The following is a 17,606-nucleotide window of genomic DNA, read 5'->3' as shown; positions in this document are numbered from 1 at the left end:
TACATACATGAAACCCATAACAGTTAATAAAATAAAAATGTATAGTATTTTTTTTTTCTCAATAGTAAATAAATTAATTGTACTCTTGTTGAGCCAATTCTTGGAATAAAAACTGACCTTGTTTTTAAAAAGAGGCTTCGATTCACAAACTCTAATTTGACGAGGCCGACCATTAAATAGTTTAGCTCCAGTGGACTTGAAGGACAAAGCCCGACAGGTCTTCACCTGAGGAATGACCAGAGACGAGGTACTCGAGCAAGTATTAATATTGTGCTGTGCAGCTTTAAATTTAAAAGAAGTGACCAAGTCAGTTGGGGCTTGTTTATTCAATATATTAAACTTATGATTTAATTTTGATTGTTGAAGTCTGAGCTCAACAGGCAACATACTGACCATTCTAAATTCGGCCTATGTGAGTCTGGGGTTGTGCAGAGAGGAGAAAGCCAATGATCTTGTTCTGCATAATCTGCAACCTCCCTTGATTCCGCATGGTCAGTCCAGAATACCAGGTTACACTGGCACAGTCCATGTGACACTGTATCGAGACTGACGGAAGACGTTTTCTCACATGCAAATCCAATTATTTGGCCTGTCTGTATAAGAACTTTAATTTTGCATTTGACTTGCTGATCACTTTGTCAGCTATAAGATCAATAGATAAGGTCTGATCTGAGTCAAGAGACCAATATATTTTACACAGGATTTACTCATAATTTTGTTTTACCATCACATGTTCCATTTCAATTGAATTTAATTAGCTTATAATGCGCCAAATCACAGCAAATGCTGTCTCAAGGCACCTTACAAAGGTTTTTATTTAAAAACAAGATCATTTCAGTTGTCTGTTCCTCTTCTCTCCATTTTGGAGAAGACACACAGGAACAGAAGCTGGTGGCAGGTGAAGATAGATTTTGTCCAGCTTGTTAAAAATTGGATAAACTGCTGCCTCCGTCTCCAACTCTCCTTGCAAATTCACTGCAGAAAATGGTTCTGGGGAGCATTAGCATGGCTAAAACCCTTCAGCTTCTGGGGGGCTTCACCCCCCGACCCCCCAACCAGGGCCCTCTTCACCCCCAGCCATTTTAAGCATTTTTCATTATTTGCCTCTTACATGCCGGTAGAGGATCATACTGAAATATTTTGGAAACGGGAAGGATCATGAACGTGGAGAGGAGAAGAATCAAACACAGTTTCCCTTCTATTATTATTTTTATTAGTAAAGGAGGACTTTTTTTAAATTAAGGTTAGGGTGACAAAACATTTTCTGCATCTCACTCCAGCCAAGATCTTAAAGTTGGCAACCCTGCATTTGTAGTCTGTGACGGCCTAAATACCATACGGTTAGCTAAGATCTTGTTTTCACAGTGTCACAGTTATGAAATAGTGGTTGTTTTGAAGTGAGTGAATGAAATTTGGTCCACGTGTGTTTCAGGTGAGCGTGTCTGTGATGTGGGTGGCGGACACTCAGCCGGTCCCGGGTTGGGTGGTGGCTCTGGCGGTCCTGGCAGGACTGCTGCTGCTGGCGCTGCTCATCTTTGTCATGTACAAGGTGAGCAGAAAAAACTGCTGAAGCGGCCGCGGATAATTTCCGTCAACACAGACATCATGTTGTCTATACTGATGTTAGCTAGCGAAGCTAAAACAAAGAGTTGGGCAAATCAGCAGCTTCCCAACTGGACGTACGCCAACGCGTGGTCTGAAGTGGATTTAAGGGGTCACTGCGTGGCTAGCCTTATTAAAAAGTAGCACTGTTTAATATACGTCCATAGAGATTAGCTTTTACGTCAGGGAAGCTAAGATTATATAGTCGTTATACCATTTTGTCACAGTATAAATGTTTGTGATCAGAGTTTTGTGCCACTGTAGTGCCCTCTTGTGGCCCCTTTTAAAATCCATAATCATAGTTCGTTTCCTGACTTTGCAGCATATCTGGTTTGAAACATGAATATAATCCAGTAAAGTCGGAAGATCTTATCGTAGCTTCACTGAAATGACAGCACAGGTTTTTTTTTTTTTTTTAACTATTCAGTTATCGGTAATATTTAGATTTTTAGACTCACTGGGGAAAAGTTTTTGAATTTAACGAGAGTAAACTTTTGTTTTCCTTCATCTCCTCTAGTTGGGCTTCTTTAAGCGAGTGCGCCCCCCGCAGGAGGACTGCACTGAGAAGGAGCAGCTGCAACCAGAGGAGAATGGCAACACTGACACCTAGAGCTCACTTTTGGGATTGCACCTACCTTTCTGTAAAATAAAAAAAAAATTTAAAAATTCCCAATGATGACAAATAATGGAGGAAAAAACATTCATGGGCAGATCATGGTACTGATTTAAATGATACAGTTTTTAATTAGTCATATTGTGTTTGTGCCAATCGAGTTTCTTTTTAATACACTGGTGGCAGATGAAATTCTCATGTCTTAGTCAAATATTTTCTTTATTTTACTCCTTTTTAAAATTAAAATAGTGACCCAGAGGTCTGAAGGTTTCAGATCTCATAAATCAGTGTGTCTTTAAAAATCAGTGTTATTGTTTCTTTTTTTTCCAGATATTTTTATTTTACACAATTTTGTCTGAAGCCAAACCCACGAACTGCTGAAATATTCCATCATTTACAAACGGTCTTCTTTAATTCGTCTCCACCGGGTTTGTAGACGTTTTCTTCTTTGAGTCACTTCAAACAAAACAGAAATTTTCCATCTGTCGCCTCTGTGGAAGATTTTGTGTTGAATATAGAACATGCACATGCAGCTCTTTGAATTCTATACCAGTACACGTCTGGTGTGTTTTCCTCTCCCGTGAGGACAAGTCTGTCCGTCCGTCCGTCCATCTGTGAGGACAGTTCCACCTCATGGTTTTTCTTTTTTTAAATGAGCACAATGTGGACATAAGTGCAATTTTACATTTGGTCCGAGTCTATAGATCTACAGGTGCAATAGAGATGGTGCAAGTGCTGTGTTTTTCAATTCTGCCACTAGGTGTCATTGCCGATCATTCATCACATCTTTGTGTGTTTGAGAGACGGATCAAATCAGTGTTGTGGTTCTCATTCAACAGCATCACAATTCATTCTGATGGGGTTCGAATTTATCACCATAACAACCCAGTCAAAAACAGCCAATCACGGCTGGGGGAGGGACAAGAAGTAGAAATGACAGAGAGAAGTTGAATGCATGAGGAATTTTACTTTCCAGTTTTGAAGTAAATAGAGAGAAGTGTGTTAGAGGTTTTGTTTTTAAAAAGCTTGTCGCTCTGTGGCGTGGACACCGTCTCTTCGGTTGCAGCACTGCGTTGTAGTCGGTTCTGTTTTGATTCGTTAGCAGTGAGGACAGTTAACACCTGAAGAAAGGCCAGGCCCCGTAAGTGCATCGTACATGAAGACGCGGCTCGGCTGCATTCAGCTTTTTGTTTTGGATAAAGGTGGTGGAGTACATTATGATGTGGGAACGCTTGGTGTGTCATAGTAACACTATTGTTTCAAATATGACATCTGACAAATTGGGGGGGCATTTTATATTCATGTTGGCCTTTTAATGTCAATACAGCCAGAACAGTAGGTGTCACCAACCACCTGTGAGACGAGTGGATTGAAGTGATCTGCCCCTCTAATGTTGTGCGAAAGCAGTTGGGTGGAGTCTTAAATGTCACTGATGATTGTTGTAATCTCTGTCCAAATTGTAAGCTTTTGTTAGATGTTTATTGTTGTAGATTGTTTATTGTAATAGAAACAAAACCAGTGGGGTGTGCTGGGATGAATCACTCTGCAGCACCAAGACATAGCTTTTCTGCTGGGGGGCGATGGGACCTGTGCATTACAGAAGTTATGCTCCAGACTTGGCGATAAATGCAGCAAAGTCATCAAACATCCCTCAAGTACCCAAGAAATATGGTGTGACAAAGCATAATTTTAAAAGAGGAGATGGAGTTCAAAAACACCATCTGAAAATAGGTCGCAGACAAGTTTGTGCGCCTAAAAGCAGAGCTTCTGTAAGATTGACAGACAAGAGTGGTTTAAAAAAAAAACACCTGAGGGGCCGCCTATAAAAGGATTTTTTTTCTCTTAGCATTTTCTAATAAAGGTGTCCATATATATATATATATATATATATATATATATATATATATATATATATATATATATATATATATATATATATATATATATATATATATATATATATATATATATATATATAATATGCTTTGAAAAAGGGGCTTACAATGAGGGCCGTCTCCTATTCTGAACAATATGGTATATGGACTATTATATATTAACAGCTTTTTGTTTCTTCCTACTTTTTGTTAAAAAACTGGTATAAACGTCTTACATGATTTGTTAAAATCACATGTAAAATCTGCTGTGATTTGAGATGGTACTGTTTATCGTTCTGGGTTGTAACTGTGAATATTTTTTCCCTACAAAAAAAAAATTTGAGGCGTTAAAATGATGGTGATTGTTTTGTTTTTTTAGGATGTCCATCTCCATTTCAGTAACTGGCCAGATGTTAATGTACAGAAATTAACGTTTTTGTTTGTAAAATAGATGATACTGATGAGTTTACAGTTTGCCTCAATGAATGATTTAGCTTTCTGCCTATTTGATTTTTTTATTTTGTTCCTCAGAGTTCAGTGTTCTGAGTGGCAGCTTTACAAAGGGCAAAAATGAATTGTTCTGGAAAAACAGATAAGTACCTTTTACAATAATTTACAAAAAAGTACTTATCAGTTTTTTTCTAGATAGTTCATAAAATGAGATGGTCTGAATGCAGGTTGCTGTTTTAACTTTTTTTGAATATATATATAAAACTTTAAGATTTTACCCATATTGGGTGCAAAAAAAAAAAAAAATCCAATAACACTTGCTATGAAATAACTTCACATTAACACATTTTATAACTTTTTTTAAAACTGCCTTTGTGTGTGCAGTGCTGCCAATGTTTAGTTCATTTTTTTAATTAACTTTTTTCCTGCGTTTCGTTGAAAACCACTCATCAATAGCTGCGATCTAAATGACAGCGTGTCTGCACGCAGAGATTTTAAACTAAAATCCACTCCACGAATTCAAAGTGTTAAATGGGAAATTGTTAAAATATCAGATGACTGACTCAGCCTGGAGACGGAGGCGCGGCAAAGACGGTTTACTGCACTGTTTGAATTTTATTTTTTAATATCAGTATCAGTATGGTGTTCTGCTGTTGCCATGGTCACCAAGGCTGTTGATGATGTATGTATTCTTTCACATGGAGATTATAAATAACTATTTCATATGGAGACAATTTCACTTAAAATAAATTAATTTGTTCACATTTCGCTTTGTCTGTTTTTGGTCTCATTTTTGTTTGACTCTTGGACGAAACAGAAAAATCTGGGTCAATCCAGATTTTTTTATTTTTAAGTAAACTCAGCAAAAATGGGCGGGGCTATATGATGTGTTACATCCTCTGAGTATTCTACTTATTAAAATGTTAAAAAAAAATTCAATGCATGTTTTTGCAAAACTGAAAAAGTTTATTATTGCCCAGTAGAGGGCAGCACAGCTTGCATCCTAAATGTAGCTCATCAGTGTGAACAAACGTCACTGTAGTGTTGTTTGTAATTGTGAGAAAGGCTTAATTAAACAATTTAGGTCTGGCCTGGAATCTTCTTCCGGCTGCTCCCGTTAGGGGGCGCCACAGTAGATCAGTCGTTTCCATCTCACCTTGTCCTCTGTCACACCAACCACCTGCATGTCCTCCCTCAGCACATCCATAAACCTCCTCTGTCCTCCCTCTTCTGCTGCCTGGTGGCTCCATCCTCAGCATCCTTCTCCCTATATACCCTGGGTCCCTCCTCTGCACATGTCCAAACCATCTCAATCTCCCCTCTGTCTCCAAACCGTCCCACCTGAGCTGTCCCTCTGATATGTTCATTCCTAATCTTGTCCATTCTTGTCACTCCCAAAGAGAATCTCAACATCTTCAGCTCTGCCTCCTGTCTTTTTGTTAGCGCCACCGTCTCTAAACCGTACAACATAGCTGGTCTCACTACTGTCTTGTAAACTTTCCCTTTCACTCTTACTGATATTCTTTAGTCACAAATCCCTCCTGCCACCTTTCTCCACCCACTCCACCCTGCCTGCACTCTCTTCTTCACCTCTTTACTACACTCTCCATTACTTTGAACAGTTGACCCCAAATATTTAAACTCTACTTTCACCACTTCTACTCCTTGTAACTGCACTATTTCACTGGGCTCCCTCCCATTCACACACATGTACTCAGTCTTACTCCTACTGATACTAGACTCAACTTGCTCTCTACTCTCACTACAGATCACAATGTCATCTGCAAACATCATAGTACATGGGGACTCCTGTCTAATCTCATCCGTCAACTTGTCCATCACCACTGCAAACAAGAAAAGACTGAGCTGATCCATGGTGTAATGTTTTTGTCTATTTGACAATTAGGCACCATACTGAAATAATTTATTCACACAAAAATACATATTTTATCATTTACTTATTTTTAGTCATTGTGGACATTTCCAAAGATACGGTGCTGTGCTACTTTAATATATATATATATATAAAATCACTGCTACGGTTAAGTTTTTGCCAGCCATTATCAGATTTTCACCGAACTTTTGAGTTCCTGCAAAAATAAGCAGCCCATTTTTAAATTTTGAATTTTCTTTTAATTAACAATGTGAGCCGTTTTTTTTTTTTGTAATTATGTCCCTTCATCTGCTTTCTTCTTTTCACCCAGAGTCGCCACAACAGATGCCAGGTTGATTTGGCACAGGTTGCCCTTCCTGACCCACCCCCACATTACACGGAGAACAGGCAGGGGCGGCCTTAAACTAGAAACCTTTCACACCAAAACCAAGCACACTAGCTGCTTGGTCACCACCCCTAAACTTTCTGGAGTAAAGTCCATTAATTAGTTGTACTGGCATTTTTTTTTGTTAGTGGTGAGTTTTTGAGTTTAACAGGTTAAATCAGAACATCTCACATATCGTATTTGTTTAAAATATTTATTCTCTTTTGGACAGAAAAAAGCCCATGTCATCCATAGAATGTTTCCTCACGTGTTACCAAGCAAACGTGTAATTTGCAGCTCAGACGTGGTAAAACCTGATGAAATGGCTCCAGGATTCTCACACTGACCTTCACATTCTGCTACCTTCTCTTTGGTCAACATCATCCTTCAGAAGAAAGCTGAGGTCACTTCCAGGGTCGTACTCCTTTGAAGGCTTTCCCCTGAAACACATGGGGGACAGGATTACTGGACCCACCACGGTCACTGAGACTGGACATCCATTATGTCTAACAGTACAGCTATCTCCCATAGTAGGCACTACGCCTCATCTGGATCTCCTTAAGCAATCGCCAGTTTGACACAGTGATACCAGCAGTACCTGAGGATTCTCCAGAGAGACAGAGTACCAAAGATGTCCAGCTGTCCTCATGTCTCAAAACTATACAGGAAGACAGCAAGCACCATCATCCTATCTGCTCAAGGTGATGTTAATCAGTGAAACCACCTGGTGGAGTTGGTGGTTAAACCTGCACCCTTTTGGCCCTCTCTGGAATCAGTTTAACATCAGTGTCCTAGCAGACAGATCAGACTTAGACACCGCTGGTCTAACAAGACAATAAAGCAGGACCATGTCAGTAGCAGTGATGAGATGTAGATTTGGAGGAATGCAGCACTTTATTTTTTCTGTAAACAGACTGAGGGTCACTTGACCACAGATGCAGAGTCACCTGCTCACCGATTCCTTGTCTGCACTGAGGGACATCCCAGCCCAGTTTATCATGGCCTCATCCAGACAGGAACGGCCACCAAGCCTATGCCTCCTCTGGATGATACTGATAGTGCTCTCTGAGGTGAAACATTACCTCAGTCCAATCCTGGCTGCCTTCACAGTCTTGTCCTGGAAAACCAGCTTTCCATTTGGTAAAATCTTTGTCGTATTTCGTGGAGTTTTACACAACTAACAGAAATCTGAAACAGCTGTGTGGAGAAGATGATTAAATACAACTTCTGCTGTATATTCTAGTTTGACCGGTCTGATGAACCAGATGAGGTGGAGGAGGAGGAGCACCAAGTAACACACACGCAGTCTTTGTGCAAAGTCTTTGCGCTGGTTGTTGAGCTTGTTGAAGTCTATGTTTGTAGGTCAGGGTGCATCACTGTGGCAGTCAAAACATTCAGAGGGTCTTTGGAGAGTCACAAACCCACCGTACCTTCAGTGAGAACAGACTCTTACCTGGTGAAGAGTCTGGCCTTGGTAGTTCCCAAAAGTGTGGCTTTGTTTCCTTCCACGAGCAGCATCGATCCCTCCCTCAGACCCTGAAAACACAAATATATCTGTCTCAGACTCAACAGAGCTTTAAGATTGAATGTGTTCCTCATTGTGTTCTCTCACCAGCACAGACGGGGTGTTGGATTCTTCATGGTACTGTGTGATTCTCTGCTCTCTAGTCTCCTGGACAACAGTAACAAAACAGTGTTAGACAACACAAACACACTATGTAGATACCTCACAACATTCTCTGCCTCACTGGGAAACAGAAGAATCAGGAGGGTCCAGGTGTGACCTCTGTTCCTGGGTGAGGCCAAGAACTCTTTGAAGCACCGTCCTACGTCACCACATCAGTCAATCACTCATTAAATGTTAACGGCTTAAATCTCAAAACTTTAAATATGATGTCACAAAAACAATTAGTTTTGACATGACTGAGAGTTTACTCTGGTATCTTCTTTATTAAACTTTTAAGTTTCACACACAGTTTGAAGTTATTTTCAATTGATTTTGGTAAAAAAAAAAAAAACGTGGGCAATTAATTTGTTCAAAAGCTTTGGAATTAATTAGTTTTAACTGCAGCATCAACTGCTGTGACTTTAATTAAAGACAGAGGAGCAGTTTGTTTAACAGATTGCAGAAGTTCCTCTGTGACTGTACAAAATAATAAATAGAAAAAACTGAGTCTCCAAACTTTGTCGTGGCAGCAGATTTGAAGGTGTTGATGTAAATTTCAGTTTCCTGCTGAAAGTGATCCTGAACATGAAGTTTCAAAGATGAAACGTCACATGTGTGTTTGTCAGATGCTGTGAACACACTCATCTTTAAAACAATGACAAAAAAGAAAAAAAAACAAAAGATCTTAAATCTTTAAAATAATTCCCCTTTCACACCGGCGCAAACGTGGAGTTGCATTGCCGGCTGTGCAGAACACCGCGCGCTTGGAAAACAGTGGACTGTATCATGAGGTTTTTACAGTTGCATTACTGCCATGTATGTCATCATTGCTGCTATGTTCTGCCTCTGTGGGAGTGCGCTCTGTTCTAAAAATGGTTCATGAAAAGTAAACGGCACTCACGTTTTCCGACATACAGTGGGACACACTGCTGTCTCTCATGGCTTGTAATCAGATCACAAAGTTCAGAGTCTGTTCCCTGTGTAGGCTGGTGTGTGATGGCGCATGGTCGTGGTCCTAGACTTGTTTACACTTGATGACCAGTGTATGCCGACAGCCCCATTTTCCAGCGACTGGTTCATGTCCGAAACAGAGTAATTTAACATTATTTTATTTTGTTTTTTTTATTTTTTTTGTCTTGGTGGATCTTCTTCATTCATTTTCAGACCTGATCAGGTCTGTGATGACCTGAATATTGAAGCGATGTGATGATTTAAACTTTTAAAGCGCCAGTCGACTGCAATCAGGTGTCTGATCACACCAACAGCCTGCCCTTTAAACGTCATCACAGCATTTCAGGACCTGATCGATCAGGGCGTCTGGTGATTGCACCGACAGCAACGGTGCTTTAAAGAGTCACAGCGCTTATTCAGGTTTGATCAGACCTGGTCATGGTTGACGGGTGCTTTAAAAGTTTAAATCATCACAGTGCTTCTGTCTGACCAGATATGATCAGAGCGTGACACCGGCATCCTCTGAGAAAATGCAACTGGAGCAGAAAAAACACAGAGGGACTTGTTTTAAAATGCTATGTTTCCAGCCACAACAGGAATTAAAAATATTTTCTTAACGTCATTTTCAAAAATCATGAGCTTTATGTGGATGCAGTGTTCCTCAGACTATGATGGTGCATCGGACTGAAGCGAACAGGTAAATTTAATCTGTGTGTGAATGAAACACTCGGTCTGCATGAAACAGATCGCAAAGTTCAGAGTTTGCTGTGAGTTGAGGTTCGATTACCTGTTCTGAGCACATACGTGTTCTGAGCACAGAGGAGCTGCAGGCTGCGTGATCACATGCACACTACACCTGTTCTCCAGCTGATTCACTCTTGGACGCACGCACTCAGTTTTTGGATGTGTGCAGTGATGCCGTGTTGTGCAGACCTGCTTAAAACTGTGTGCTTTCTGCATCCAGCGGCTCTATGCAGAAAAAAATTTAACAGGTTTAATTTTTTTTGTGTTCTATGCGCGTAGACCTCAGCATACTGCTGAGCAAAAACTCGCCGTAGAGCTGCTTAAACTGGGCGTAGACGGTAAGCCACAATACGCAATTCTACATTTGCGCCGGTGTGAAAGCGGCTTAACTCAGCAATTACTGAGTAAATTCCATGACATTTATATTCATACGAACTCAAGTTTTGTAAAGTAACTTGTAAAACCCATTATTTTATGGGTGCATATTTTATGACATGTGACAAAACAAAAAAAGCACAAATGTGAGTGCGAGTCGCGATTTAACGTCTCGTGTTTCTGTCATGATGCCACCATAGAGAACATCAAAGACACTGTAAACATTTTCTGACATATTTTCTGGCAGACAGGGGGCGCCATTACAAAACAAAAATCTTCTTTTGCCTTTCAGGTTTTTCTTCTCTGAACTCACACAGTTTGAGCATCACGGAATAATGTGCTGAGAGTCCACAATGGTCAAAAGTCGGACAGATAACGTTATCTGTAGTTTATTCGACGCTCTGAGGGGCGAAGTGCACGAGCCGGAGGTCACGTGACCAGCCGCTGCACAGTACGTGCTGGTCCTGATCCTTCAGAGGTGTGCGCTTCACCACATGCTGACCTACCCCCATGTGGCGGCTGTTGGGATCCGGATCCAGGTAGTGCGGGTTGATGTTGAAGGGAACGAGGCCAATGGCGGCGAAGGACGGCGGACAGACGATGGGCATGTCGTTGGTGGTGCTGATGCTAATGGTGGCGACATTGGTGCCGGCGCTGGAACCCATGTAAGGGACTCCATCCTGGACCGGGGAAGAGGGAGGAGGAAAGGAAGGAAGAGATGAAGATAGGAGGGAAAGGAGGGGTGAATAAAGGAAGGGAGGACATAAGCATTAGAGAAAGGAGTGAGTTAAGCAGATAAGGAAGAATAAAATTTAAAACAGAAAAGGAAGGTTGGAAGGAGAGAAGAGAATCCATAAGGGAGGAGGACAGATGGATGTAGGAAAGGAAAGGAGGGTAAAAGAGGAAGAAAAATCAAGGATGTAAGGAAAAAAGAATGGAATAAAGAAAAGAATGACATGTCAGGAGGCAATAGAGAGCAAGAACAAAGATAGAAGAGAGGAACAAATGAAAGATGTAGGAAACAAAGAAAAAGTAACTGAATCAGAAATCTGGTCTGTGGTGTTTGTGTGTCGTTCTAGTTTTCTGCGCTGACGGTGTGTGAGTCACCTCCAGTACTCTGGTCCTGATCGCCGTCACCACCTGGTTGTCATAGAGACTCTTCAGCAGCCGGAAGGTGTTCCCGCCCCCTTCAAAAGTTTAATTAATCAATTAGCCAATCAACAAAGAACAGAAACTCCAGCAGATCAAAAGAAGTCGTCTCAGAAATAACTTGGAAAAAACTGTGCAGGTAAAAACTTAAGGAATCGGTGAAGAGGTAAAAGTGTTTAGTGAGTGAGGAAGATGGTGAGGAAACAAGGATGGATAGAAGAGATGATGTGCAAGAAAGGTAATAAAGGAACTAAGGACAAATAAAAGAAAGAAGTCAAATGAAGGAAAGAACAAAAGGGGGGACGAAAAATGATAGAAGGAATAAAGGATGCAGGAAGGAAGTGTGGAGGGAAAACAGAACACGAAGGATGCAAGGACAGTGTGCAGTTTGAAATGGTGGGGAATTGAACCACCACCCTCCACACACTGCTGCCTTGCTCTGTCACGTCTCACCAATGAAAATGGCCTCAGCCTTCTTGACGGCATCGACAGGGTCTGCGGCCTCGTGAATGCTTTCCACATAGTAACCTGCAGGGGGCAGCAGAGTAAAGAGCACAGACTCTTCAGTCCCACAAGAAAACTTTTTCCAATAAACTAGCGTATTGACTGCCACTAGCATACAGACTCCGTCCTTCACTCAGCGGACCGCGCACATCGCCCGCATGGTCCGCCCTAAACAAACTAATTATTTATGGTTTTGGCAGAGATTTGACAGCATGCCACCTTCCAGACACAAACTTTCTTGAGTTACCCACTCATGGACACAGCACCAGGATTGGCTGCTGGTTTGTCTCTGCGGTGACGACATTGTTCTGCGATAGCTAAAAAAAAAATCAATGACCAAATTATATCTTTAGGCTCCTCCCCTTCTGCTCAGTGTTGCCACATTGGATCTGATACAGATTGCATGTTAATTTGGCACAAATTTTATGCCCGATTCCACGTACAGTACATGCACATAATGGGACACGGGTCATTGTGACCTGGGACCGTCTTGTTGGGGGTCAAGCGTGTAAACCGCCTGCACCATGAGCCAGTGCCCAAATATATTTGGCCCTCAGCGTCGACTTTCTTACCGAGAGTTTGAAACTTGTCTCTGGCTGTCTTCGTGTAGGCGTCCCTGTCGTGCAGCGCGTACGGGACAAACAGCACCGTCTTCACATCTCTGAAACAAAACAACAAATACCGACACGCTGTGATGGAAAATATTCTCACCTGATGATGAATTAAACCACAAAAAATAAGTTTCACCATTTGATACACTTAATAATTGCTGGAGGAAAAACAGCGCCCCCAGTGATAGTTGTTAGCCACATGATAGTTTGTGAACAAACAAAAACAATGTTGCCTAGCAAAGGACTAGTCATTCCGAACAATCTACGAGTTATTGCAACACCAACGTATGAGCCACCTATAGGTGAACCTTTTAATATATTTTACAAAAAGGGATTTTTAAAAATGGTGACAGAATTGTTTTCCATGTGACCTTTGCTCACAGCTGCACAAGAAAAGATTCCAGTGCGTTTTTGTGTATGTAACTGTAATCATATGTCACACAGATTACTTTTTGTTTTTATTAATCTTGGTTTTTTGTTGGGGGGTCTGATTAACAAGCAAGAAATAAATTCTTTAGCTTAGTGAAAGTTAATCCACAATGTCCAAAGTGGCATGTATCGTATTAGCTAGCAAAGCCATTATATAACTAATTATATAATATTCTGCCCTACCAAAGTGTAAACATTTCTAAAAATACATCAGTACAATTTACAGTATATTTAGGATAAACATGTTCCTTTAATGTAACTGTTCATTTCTGTTCTACATAGCGGTCTAGCTAGCTTGCCTAGCTCAGTCACTGCAGTGACTCTTCATGCTATTTTAGCTAGTTAGCATGTAGTTAGGTCATAAATTAGGCTGTTAAGCTTATGAGAAAGAAAAATGCCTATATTGTGCCATGTCAAGGTGCTATAAAAATAGCAATGTATGTTATATATGTTAATAAATATAGCATTTAGCATAACCTGTCTGAAAGTTTTAACAAAACATCATAAGCACACCATCATGAGAGTAAAGCCACAATTATCATATTTCAATCCAACAACATACTTAAGTAAAATGGCTTTAAATGGGTTCTTCTCTTCCAATGGTAAGAACCAGCGCACACAAAATGTTTAGTAATTTTGGTAAACATTTCATTCGGTTATCTTCTAAATACAGAAAAAAGCTTTTAGACACTACTGAGCTTTTTCACATATTTTTCATTGAATTTTAAAATCGTAATTTAGGGTTCTCACTGTTAATATTTCTAAAATTCTACCTTTTAATCTCACAATGAAGATAAATCTCTACACCATGTTATAAAACAGTAATGGAAATAACTGTATACAACAGTTTTCGATAATGATTAACAACAGATGTTAATTTTTCCGCCAGTTACCAAAAGACACAAGAAACCCAAATCTCGATTTAAAAAAAAAAAAAAATACGGTTTATTAATTTGTTGGCTGCCTCCTTGTGATATATTTGAACATCTAACTTTCTCTGCCTAATGGGGAATTTTGAACTGTGAGCTTTGGGACATAGTAAAGCTTCTTTACTAGCTAAGCAAAGGAGGCAGGTCCAAGCCTAGATTTGATCAGTTTTCTTGTATCAAAGTCCTTTTCTGCTCCACTCTCCACTGAAGCTGTAAGTGGTGATGCAGCACTTAAAGGTTGCCTCCAGTCACAGCCTCGGAAGCCTATAACTTTTCCAGAGCTGTGTCTTGGTGGCTTCCCTCACTGGTCTCCTTCTTGCACAGTCATTCAGTTTTTTGAGAACTGCCTACTCTAGACAGAGTTACCGTACAGTACCACCACACTGTATTTCTTTATGATGGCTGGAAATGTCAGACATATTCACTAACTCGGAAATGCTCATGTACGAACATTTCACGTTCATGATGTATTCATCCCAAACTTGTCCAAAGGAACCTGGTTGTAAAAGTGATGATTTAATTACGAGTTCCATTATTTGGCTTTGGTGTTTCATGGTAAATTTTTTATTATGTTGTAGAGGTTTGTTTGATGCACAATTTTGGAATGTGTAATACAATTTTGGGACTATAAATGCAAAGATCGCCTCGCTGGAGAGGTGTTCCGGGCACGTCCCATTGGGAGGAGGCCCCGGAGAAGACCCAGGACACGCTGGAGGGACTACATCTCTCGGCTGGCTTGGGAACGCCTTGGGGTTCCCCCGGAGGAGCTGGGGGAGGTGTGTGTGGATCGGGAGGTCTGGGCAACTTTGCTTGAGCTGCTGCCCCCGCGACCCGACTCCAGATAAAGCGGAAGAAAATGGATGGATGGATGGATGGATAATACAAAGATTTTTTTTAATTTGTCATAAAAAACAAAAAAGAAAAGTCTAAGAATGGCAAAAACATTTCACAACACTATCTTCCCTTCTGTCTCATTACTTAGAAATAAAATGTATCACAAGAGATGATATCTTATGATACATTTTTTTTTCACTTTTTTATGATACATTTTATTTTTATTTTATGGTATCTTATGATACATTTTACTTTTTTGATGGTATCTTTTTATATGTTATGATGCATTTTAATTTTTTGATGGTATCTTATGCTACATTTTATTTGTATGATGGTATCTTATGATACATTTGATTTATTGATTTATTTTTTGATGGTATCTTATACTTTTTATTTTATGTGACGGTATCTTATGATACATTTTACTTTTTTGATGGTATCTTATGACATTTTTTGATGATATGATACATTTTATTTTACGTGATGGTATCTTATGATACATTTTACTTTTTTGATGGTACCTTATAATACATTATTTTTTATGTTATATGATACATTTTCATTTTTTGATGGTGTCTTATGATACATTTTATTTTTGTGATGCTATCTTATGATACATTTAATTCTTTTTCTTTTTGATGGTATCTTATGATACATTTGATTGATTTATCTATTTTTTTAATGGTATCTTATGATACGTTTTATTTTGTGATGGTATCTTATGATACATTTTACTTTTTGATGGTATCTTATGATACATTTAATTTTTTATGGTATCTTATGATATATTTTGTGATGGTATAATACATTATTTTTTATGTTATATGATAACATATGGTATCTTATGATACTATTTATTTTATTTTTATTATGGTATCGTATGATACATTTTATTTTTAATGCCATCTCATGATACATTTTTTGATGGTATTTTATGATACATTTTACTTTTTTGATGGTATCTTATATTTTATTTTTTATCTTATGATAATTTGTATTTTATGATACATGTAATTTTTTTGATGGTATCTTATGATACAATCTATTTTTATGATACCTTATAATACATTTTACTTTTTTATGGTATCTTATATTTTATTACATTTGTATTTTATGATACATTTATTTTATTTATTTTTTTTATGGTATCTTATGATACAATTTATTTTTTATACCTTATGATACATTTACTTTTTTGATGGTATCTTATATTTTATTTCTATCTAATGTATTGCAGATATGTTATGCACATAGATTACGCATAACGATTTATCAGTTTAATGATGACTAATATCTGATCAATAAGTGAAATGAGGTAATGGAGGATGTGATGATTGTACAGACACTCACAGTGATAATTAATTCAGTTGGATTTGAAGTGTCTCGGATGTTGGGTTTTTGGTTCTTACTGTCCAAAGAAGCTGGAGATGTGCTGCTCGCAGTGATCCAGATACCCGCCGCCGTGCAGGGTGGAGTTTGACACCAGCAGGAGTTTTCTCTTCATGTCTGAACACTAAAACCACAAAGAGCCAAATTCAACCCAACCATGCAGGTCCGGGTGCCGTAAGGCTCAGAGTTCAGTGGGCTCAGCCAGTTGTTTTTGAAAGTGTCATTCATGTGGCTGTCCAGCAACAACACTCCTCGCCTTCAAAATAAAAGACTTCTCTACCTAAATCGAAGTCATTCAAATAACGAGGTCAAAAATGCTTTGAGGACATACGTGCAGTGGACAAAGACACTTTGTTACCTTATAAATACACAAAACTAGTAGCTCTGCACTTAAACGTGATCTTAAAAACGTTTAAATTCGGTGCTGTTATTTTGAAAGGCACTGCCAAAAGCTCTCGACGTCGAATACAACAAAATAACTGACTAATAAAAGGTAGAATTAAAAATTAAAAAGCCAAAAATTACTTGGACCCCATGTACACATGTATATATGTACAAACTTACATAATTTATTTTAATATTAGGTTTTGACATTTTATGAGGTATTTCCAAAACTTTAAAACAGCAGTTTTGCGTTTCATTTGACGGTTCTTACTTTGTTGTGCATTCTGTTGTCCTACGTTTTTAATTTATGGCAGCTGTAAATGGCTGCAAAACGGAAGATTATGAGAATTAAAACATGTTTTTATTCGATTGACATCTGAGACAGTACACTACATGGCCACCAGGTGGCAGACGAACAGGCTAGGAGAGAGAGGCCAGTATCTGGCCTAATTCAGGCCGGTTGTCGGGCTAAACATTAATGTTATATGTTCAATTACAAAGTTACAATCAAACACATTATGATTTATACTTATGCAGTGTGGAGTTAAGTAAGAACGGCAAAAACGACGTGGATTCATTTTGTTAATTCACCAGAAATATGGTGAAACTAGGGAAGCTGCTAGCCTGCAAAGTATAGGCTAAAATGGTTACTACTAATTAAGTCAAAATTAAGAAGTACTGGTCATAATTAAGAAACTTAGAGTTGTTATATCAAAACAAAAAGGTGCCAAATAATAACTAACACGTTCAATCAAAATGAATAAGTGCTGAGTCATAACTATGCAAAATGCAAGAGGCCCTAATTACATAACTAACATGACGTCAAAATTCATAATTGTGGAGT

At 39.1% G+C, this 17,606-nt stretch overlaps 2 protein-coding genes and 1 long non-coding RNA gene across 5 annotated transcripts in view; 2 read left to right on the top strand and 1 right to left on the bottom strand.

Moving 5' to 3' along the window:
- itgav (integrin, alpha V) overlaps positions 1 to 3,943 on the top strand; it is a 66,670-nt gene extending 62,727 nt beyond the window's left edge. For all 3 annotated transcript variants that reach the window (XM_034186002.1, XM_034186001.1, XM_034186000.1), the window contains 2 exons: positions 1,433 to 1,549; positions 2,120 to 3,943. In XM_034186002.1, the coding sequence (XP_034041893.1) occupies positions 1,433 to 1,549; positions 2,120 to 2,212 (210 nt within the window). In that variant the 3' untranslated portion in view covers positions 2,213 to 3,943. The remainder of the gene's footprint in view (positions 1 to 1,432; positions 1,550 to 2,119) is intronic.
- A 3,108-nt stretch (positions 3,944 to 7,051) lies between these two features.
- si:dkey-69o16.5 (uncharacterized protein LOC100149419 homolog) lies at positions 7,052 to 16,584 on the bottom strand. Its single transcript, XM_034187043.1, has 8 exons — positions 16,399 to 16,584; positions 12,759 to 12,847; positions 12,136 to 12,210; positions 11,641 to 11,720; positions 11,040 to 11,213; positions 8,410 to 8,469; positions 8,251 to 8,333; positions 7,052 to 7,237 (listed from the first exon to the last, which is right to left on the bottom strand). The coding sequence occupies exons 1-8, from the start codon at positions 16,491 to 16,493 to the stop codon at positions 7,147 to 7,149; spliced, it is 747 nt and encodes a 248-aa protein (XP_034042934.1). The 5' UTR covers positions 16,494 to 16,584; the 3' UTR covers positions 7,052 to 7,146.
- On the top strand, positions 10,711 to 11,258 carry LOC117525201. Its single transcript, XR_004564980.1, has 2 exons — positions 10,711 to 10,961; positions 11,012 to 11,258. It is a non-coding gene; the product is annotated as an uncharacterized LOC117525201 (long non-coding RNA).
- Positions 16,585 to 17,606: the final 1,022 nt, after the last annotated feature.

The sequence above is a fragment of the Thalassophryne amazonica genome, chromosome 14 (assembly GCF_902500255.1).
Source record: "Thalassophryne amazonica chromosome 14, fThaAma1.1, whole genome shotgun sequence".
Lineage (NCBI taxonomy): Eukaryota > Metazoa > Chordata > Actinopteri > Batrachoidiformes > Batrachoididae > Thalassophryne > Thalassophryne amazonica.
Note: the sequence above shows the minus strand (reverse complement) of the source record. Positions and strands in the feature narration are given on the sequence as shown.